The sequence below is a fragment of the Amblyraja radiata genome, unplaced genomic scaffold (assembly GCF_010909765.2).
Source record: "Amblyraja radiata isolate CabotCenter1 unplaced genomic scaffold, sAmbRad1.1.pri scaffold_497_ctg1, whole genome shotgun sequence".
Classification (NCBI taxonomy): Eukaryota; Metazoa; Chordata; class Chondrichthyes; order Rajiformes; family Rajidae; genus Amblyraja; species Amblyraja radiata.
This window is the reverse complement of record NW_022630569.1, coordinates 31440-38386: the sequence shown is the minus strand read 5'-3', so window position 1 is coordinate 38386 and position 6947 is coordinate 31440. Positions and strand designations below refer to the sequence as shown.

The window sequence follows — 6947 nt, the reverse complement described above, 5'->3', positions numbered from 1 at the left end:
TCCATGTATTTACAGCGTTGACGACTGATTTATTGATGCTTAATCTGTTCCTCGGGGCGGCAGGGATTCCAACCCCCTGCACCCACTCCCGGGACACACGGGTCTGGAGGAAGGGGCTAGCAGCGACTGGCCCGCGAATGGCCACCACCACCAGCAGGCTCGGTAGCAGACCAAGACGAAGCTCCACAAGGTGACCAGCCTTAGTTCTGCCTGGGGACCGCTCTGAACTCTGTGACAGAACCAGGAGTAATACAGTGCAGAAACAGGCCCTTCGACCCAACACAGCAATGCTGACCAAGATGCCCATTGGCCCGCGTTTGGCCCATATCTTGCCACAGGATTGAGCAATGCGGGACTGGAAACCTTCGGCCCATCAAGTTGGTAGTGATCAATAAGACTAACCCAACATTGAGTCTAGCCGCAAGGAAATAGGCTCTTCGTCCCTTAGAGTTCATGCTGACCGCCAATAACCTATCCCAATATTGAGATGTATAGGACAGGAACAGGCCCTTTGGTCCATCCAGTCGGTAGTGACCCATATGTCTAACCTTACATTGAGATAAAAAGCAGGCAAATAGGCCCTTCGGCCCATCGGGTTCATGGTGCCCACGAAGTATCTATCCCGACCCATCGAGATATGCAATACAGGACAGGCCAATTACGCCGGCTGGCAGCTTTCACGATTGGGGGTGCAGCGAGTCCGGATGGGAGGAGAGAGAGGGTCGGTGGGGGAGGGTGCAGCGAGTCCGGAAGGGAGGAGAGAGAGGGTCGGTGGGGGAGGGAGGGGCAGTGGGGGTGGGAGGTGAGGGAGGGGTGAGGGGAGGGGTGAGGGGAGGAGAGAAGGGTGAGAGGGGAAGAGGGAGGGGTGGGAGGTGAGGGAGGGGCGAGAGGGAGGTGAGAGAGGGTCGGTGGGGGAGGGTCGGGAAGGGAGGGGACAGAGGGCGGTGGGGGAGGAAGGTGAGGGAGGGAGGTGAGATAGGGTGGGGAAGGGAGGGAGGGGCAGAGGGGGAGGGTCGGGAGGTGAGAGAGGGGCGGGGGGAGGGGATAGAGGGTCAGGAGGTGATCGAGGGACGGGAGGGGAGTGAGGGGCGGGATGGGTGAGGGGCGGGAGGTGAGGAATGGGTGAGAGGGGAAAGAGGGTCAGGATGGGTGAGGGGAGGGGCGGCGGGAGCTGAGGGAGGGGTCGGGAGGGGAAGAGAGGGAGGGGAGGGTGGGGCAGGTGGTGAGAGAGGGGTGAGAGTGAGGGGCAGGTGAGGGAGGTGAGAAAGGGGTGAGAGGGGAAGAGAGGGAGGGGAGTTAGGGGCAGGAGGGGAAGCAGGAGAGAGGGGCGGGAGCTGAGGGAGGGCTGGGAGGAGAGGAGAGAGGGGTGAGAGAGGAAGAGAGGGAGGGGCGGGAGGGGAGTGAGGGGCGGGAGGTGAGAGAGGGGTGAGAGGGAGGGGCAGGAGGGGAATCAGGTGAGAGAGGGGTGGGAGGAGCGACTGGGGAAAGAGCGAAGGTGAGGAAAGGGAGCAAGCCTTGGCATCCGCCTTCCCCGGCAGGTTCTTATGCTGCGCCCAGAAGAATGGTCGGTGATTGGGCTCGGCCACTCGGCCACTACAGGTAGGTTTGGAGTCGAGGAGGCGGAGGAGACCCGAACCAGAGGCCACAGTTTAAAAATAAGGGGTCGGCCAATTAGGATTGAGATGGGGAGAAAAAGGTTTCACCCAGAGACAGGGTGTGGGAGGCCATGGTAAAGCGCTGTCCACACACTGGGCTGGGGGCGGGACGGTCACTGGCGTGTACCCGCTGGTGGGACAGCAGCCTGGAGGAGCGGGTGAAGCCCTTGCCGCATTGGGCGCAGGAGTAGGGGCGCTCGCCGGTGTGTAGGCGCCTGTGAACCAGCAGGGTGTGGGAGTGGGTGAAGCTCTTGCCGCAGTCGCTGCAGGTGTAGGGCCGCTCCCCGGTGTGCAGGCGCCAGTGTCCCTTCAGTTCCCGGGACGACTTGAAGCCTTTGCCGCAGTTGGAGCAGGTGAAGGGCCGTTCGTTGCTGTGTACCCGTTGGTGCACCCGCAGCCCCGACGACTGGGTAAACCTCATTCCACAGGTGGAGCAGCCATAGGGCTTCTCGCCCGTGTGCACTCGCGAGTGGATCTTCAGCAGATACTTCCTCTTGAAGCTCTTGCCGCAGGTGGAGCAGCCATAGGGCTTCTCGCCCGTGTGCACCCGCTGGTGAATCTTCAGTCCATGTGCCGTCTTGAAGTCCTTGCCACAGTCGGAGCAGCCAAAGGTCTTCTTGCCAGAGTGCACCCGCTGGTGGGACAGCAGCCGAGTGGAGCAGGTGAAGCCCTTGCCGCACTGGGCACAAGTGAAGGGGCGCTCCCCGGTGTGGGTGCGCTGGTGCACCAGGAGAGAGATGGAGCGGGTGAAGCTCTTGCCGCACTGGGCGCAAGCGAAGGGGCGCTCGCCGGTGTGGGTGCGCTGGTGCACCAGGAGAGAGATGGAGCGGGTGAAGCCCTTGCTGCACTGGGTGCAGGTGTAGGGGCGCTCGCCGGTGTGGGTGCGCTGGTGGGACAGCAGCCTGGAAGAGCGGGTGAAGCCCTTCCCGCACTGGGTGCAGGTGAAGGGCCGCTCGCCGGTGTGTAGGCGCCTGTGCACCACCAGGGTGTGGGAGTGGGTGAAGCCCTTGCCGCAGTCGCTGCAGGTGTAGGGCCGCTCCCCGGTGTGCAGGCGCCTGTGCACCATCAGTTCCCGGGACGACTTGAAGCCTTTGCCGCAGTCGGAGCAGGTGAAGGGCCGCTCGTTGCTGTGTACCCTCTGGTGCACCCGCAGCCCCGATGACTGGGCAAACCTCATTCCACAGGTGGAGCAGCCATAGGGCTTCTCGCCCGTGTGCACCCGCGAGTGGATCTTTAGCAGATACTTCCTCTTGAAGCTCTTTCCGCAGGTGGAGCAGCCATAGGGCTTCTCGCCCGTGTGCACACGCTGGTGAATCTTCAGCTCATTCTTCGTCTTGACGTTCTTGCCACACTCGGAGCAGCTAAAGGTCTTCTCGCCAGAGTGCACCCGCTGATGGGCCAGCAGCCGAGTGGAGCAGGTGAAGCCCTCGCCGCACTGAGCGCAAGTGAAGGGGCGCTCGCCGGTGTGGGTTCGCTGGTGGGACAGCAGCCGACTGGAGCAGGTGAAGCCCTTGCCGCACTGGGCGCAAGTGAAGGGGCGCTCCCTGGTGTGGGTGCGCTGGTGGGACAGCAGCCGACTGGAGCAGGTGAAGCCCTTGCCACACTGGGTGCAGGTGTAGGGCCGCTCGCCGGTGTGTAGGCGCCTGTGCACCACCAGGGTGTGGGAGTGGGTGAAGCTCTTGCCGCAGTCGCTGCAGGTGTAGGGCCGCTCCCCGGTGTGCAGGCGCCAGTGCCCCTTCAGTTCAGTGGATGACTTGAAGCCTTTGCCGCAATTGGAGCAGGTGAAGGGCCTTTCGTTGCTGTGTACCCGCTGGTGCACCCGCAGCCCCGACGACTGGGCAAAGCTCTTGCCACAGGTGGAGCAGCCATAGGGCTTCTCGCCCGTGTGAACCCGCGAGTGGATCTTCAGCAGATACTTCCTCTTGAAGCTCTTGCCGCAGGTGGAGCAGCTATAGGGCTTCTCGCCCGTGTGCACCCGCTGGTGAATCTTCAGTCCATGCGCCGTCTTGAAGTCCTTGCCACACACGGAGCAGCTAAAGGTCTTCTCGCCAGAGTGCACCCGCTGATGGGACAGCAGCCGAGTGGAGCAGGTGAAGCCCTCGCCGCACTGGGAGCAAGTGAAGGGGCGCTCCCCGGTGTGGGTGCGCTGGTGGGACAGCAGCCGATTGGAGCAGGTGAAGCCCTTGCCGCACTGGGCGCAAGTGAAGGGGCGCTCGCCGGTGTGGGTGCGCTGGTGCACCAGGAGAGAGATGGAGCGGGTGAAGCCCTTGCTGCAATGGCTGCAGATGTAGGGACGCTCGCCGGTGTGGGTGCGCTGGTGGGACAGCAGCCGAGTGGAGCAGGTGAAGCCCTTGCCGCACTGGGTGCAGGTGTAGGGCCGCTCGCCAGTGTGTAGGCGCCTGTGCACCACCAGGGTGTGGGAGTGGGTGAAGCTCTTGCCGCAGTCGCTGCAGGTGTAGGGCCGCTCCCCGGTGTGCAGGCGCCAGTGTCCCTTCAGTTCCCGGGACGACTTGAAGCCTTTGCCACAGTCGGAGCAGGTGAAGGGCCGTTCATTGCTGTGTACCCGCTGGTGCATCCGCAGCCCCGACAACCGGGCAAAACACATTCCACAGGTGGAGCAGCCATAGGGCTTCTCGCCCGTGTGAACTCGCCGGTGGATCTTCAGCTCCTGTGCCGTCTTGAAGCTCTTGCCGCAGTCGGAGCAGGTGAAGGGCTTCTTGTCGGAGTGCACGCAGTTGTGCTCCAGCAGGCTGTCGTAGCTGGCAAAGTTCTTGCCGCACTCCGAGCAGTCGAAGGGGCGTTCTCCCGTGTGCACCCGCCGGTGGATCTCCAGCTGTCCCAGGCTCTGCCAGGCCTTGCCACACACATCACACTGATAACGCTTCTCCTTGTTGCGCCCCGCCATGTGGTCCTCCATCGAAGCTCAGCCTCTCGAAGCTCAGCCCGCACACCGAGCAGATGGAAGGGGCTCACCGGCACCCTGGCCGCCCTCAATGTTCACTCACGCTCCCGCCACTCCGTCCACAGCAACGGCTCCTAAATCCTGCTGGAGGGGAACACAGAGTTGAATTGAATTTCCTTTATTGTCATTCAGACCTTTCAGTCTGAACGAAATTTCGTGCCTGCAGTCATACATACAATAATACAATAATAGACAACAGAACAGACAGTAAACACAAATTAACATCCACCACAGTGAGTCCACCAAGCACCTCCTCACTGTGATGGAGGCAAAAATCTTAGGGCTGCAGTCTCTTCCCTCCTCTTCTCCCTCTGCGCTGAGGCGATACCCCACCGGGCGATGGTAAAATCAGTCCCGCGGCTCACCGAGCCCCACGAACGGGCCGGTTCAAACACCGCGGCCCGGGGTGGTCGAAGCTGCCGCCCTCCAGTCCAGCGGACACAGCTGTTGACGATGTCGCCCACTGGCCCACGGCCGAACCCCGGACTCAGGCCGCCGCTGCCAGAACGCCGTCTCAGCCACCGGAGCACCGTTCCAGCCCCGAGCCGGGTCACCCTCACGTGAGCGTCTCAGCCCCGCGCCAGGCCGCCCTCACGGGAGTGCCGTTACCCTCGAGCTGGGCCGCCCCGACGGGAGCGCCGTTACCCTCGAGCTGGGCCGCCCCGACGGGAGCGCCGTTTCCCTCGGGCTGGGCTGCCCCGACGGGAGCTCCGTTCCACCCTCGAGCTGGGCCGCCCACACGGGAGTGTCTCAGCCCCTCGCCAGGCCACCCTCACGGGAGCGTCACAGCCCCTCACGGGAGCGCCGTTCCAGCCCCGAGCTGGGCCGCCCTCACGGGAGCGAGCCCAGGGATCAACAAGCTGGCAACAGGACATTACTAACGTATGAATATTACTAGTGCTTGAAGGGTTGGAAGAGGTGGAGCGGGGGAGGATGGGATGTGGAGGAAATCGGGTGAAGGAGACCTACGGTTGGAGGACCAGAGACACTGCACCGCAGCCTTCAACCGACAGGGGGCGCTACAGTCGGTGGACCAGAGGCGCTGCACCGCAGCCTTCAACCGACAGGGGGCGCTTCTTCTTCTTCTTCAACCGACAGGGGGCGCTACAGTTGGAGGACCAGAGGCGCTGCATCGCGACCTCCCTCCGACAGGGGGCGCTACAGTCGGTGGACCAGAGGCGCTGCACCGCGGCCTTCCACCGACAGGGGGCGCTTCTTCTTCTTCTTCTTCTTGTGAGTGAAACATAAACCAAAGGAATAGTTAGATCTCAAGCCGGTGTTGAGCGGCCAGGTTGTTGTCTCTGTTGGCATGGATGACATGGTTGGCTGTCTGTTGTTCTGCTCAACATTCACAGGCTGGGCTCTGGCGGAGGGAGCCCCCATCTCCACACGCTGGCATTGAAACCCCCAACTCAAGTACCAAGTCTATTAAGCTTCACTCATGCTCCTCTGGGGAACTCAGACCCTGGTGAACTTTTATCTGGTGAAGAGATGTAGCTGTAATGGAGATGAGGTTGCCTTCCACTCCTGTGACCACTTGGTGGCTATCCAGTGTGCTTTTGTCTCAGTTAGCTGGATGGATGCTAGGAGTTGTTTTCCATGTGGAGCAAAGTGGTGACGGGACTTCAGTCGGCGTGGCCTCTGCTCTCTGCTGATAGCCTGATGGAGGAGGTGATCTGGGTCTATGGCACGACGAGATAGTGCCAGAGTTGCTGCTTGCCTTCAGATCCCTGCAGGCAGAATGCCTACAAGTATAGGGAGCTGGTCGACTGGAGTAGGTTGAAGGCACCCAGTGATGGTTCGCAAGGTGCTGTTCAGGCTCGTGTCTACCAGGCTACAGTGTCTACTGCTACTCCATACGGGTGCACATTACTCAGCGGGCCAGGCAGCATCTCTGGAGAACGTGGACAGGTACAAAGCGCTGGAGTAACTCAGCGGGACAGGCAGCATCTGTGGAGAACGTGGACAGATACAAAGTACTGGAGTAACTCAGCAGGTCAGGCAGCATCTCTGGAGAACGTGGACAGGTACAAAGTGCTGGAGTAACTCAGCGGGTCAGGCAGCATCTCTGAAGTGTTGAAGTAACTCAGCGGGTCAGTCATCTGCAGTTCCTTCCTACACAAATCTCTGCGATTACTTGTGGGTCTTGAACGGAGATGTTCCTAAACCGTGCTGTGATTCATCCCGATAAAATGCTTTCTATTGTGGGGAGGGAGAGAAAGGGGGTGAGGGGGTAGTGAGGGGGAGAACTTCCCAAAAAGTTAATCTGCAAGTCAATAGACAACAGGTGCAAGAGTAGGCCATTCGGCCCTTTGAGCCAGCATTGCCAT

At 61.3% G+C, this 6947-nt stretch overlaps 1 protein-coding gene across 1 annotated transcript; it reads right to left on the bottom strand.

The window, feature by feature from the left end:
* Positions 1-444: 444 nt before the first annotated feature.
* LOC116970050 (zinc finger protein 239-like) lies at positions 445-4260 on the bottom strand. Its single transcript, XM_033016778.1, has 4 exons — positions 4219-4260; positions 2791-3090; positions 2035-2157; positions 445-471 (listed from the first exon to the last, which is right to left on the bottom strand). Exons 1-4 carry the CDS (start codon positions 4258-4260, stop codon positions 445-447), a joined length of 492 nt encoding a protein of 163 aa, XP_032872669.1.
* Between the last annotated feature and the right edge of the window lie 2687 nt (positions 4261-6947).

What these genes read in the sequence shown, in the direction of transcription:
- LOC116970050 (XM_033016778.1), bottom strand. Translation starts at nt 4,260, where the DNA reads ATGTGTTTTGCCCGGTTGTCGGGGCTGCGGATGCACCAGCGG. An exon ending in GGCTGCGGGTGCACCAGAGG is followed by an intron (nt 2,158 to 2,790) that starts GTACACAGCAAC and finishes ACCTGCGGCAAG; the next exon opens with AGCTTCAAGAGGAAGTATCT. An exon ending in GGCTGCGGGTGCACCAACGG is followed by an intron (nt 472 to 2,034) that starts GTACACAGCAAC and finishes ATATTGGGATAG; the next exon opens with GTTATTGGCGGTCAGCATGA.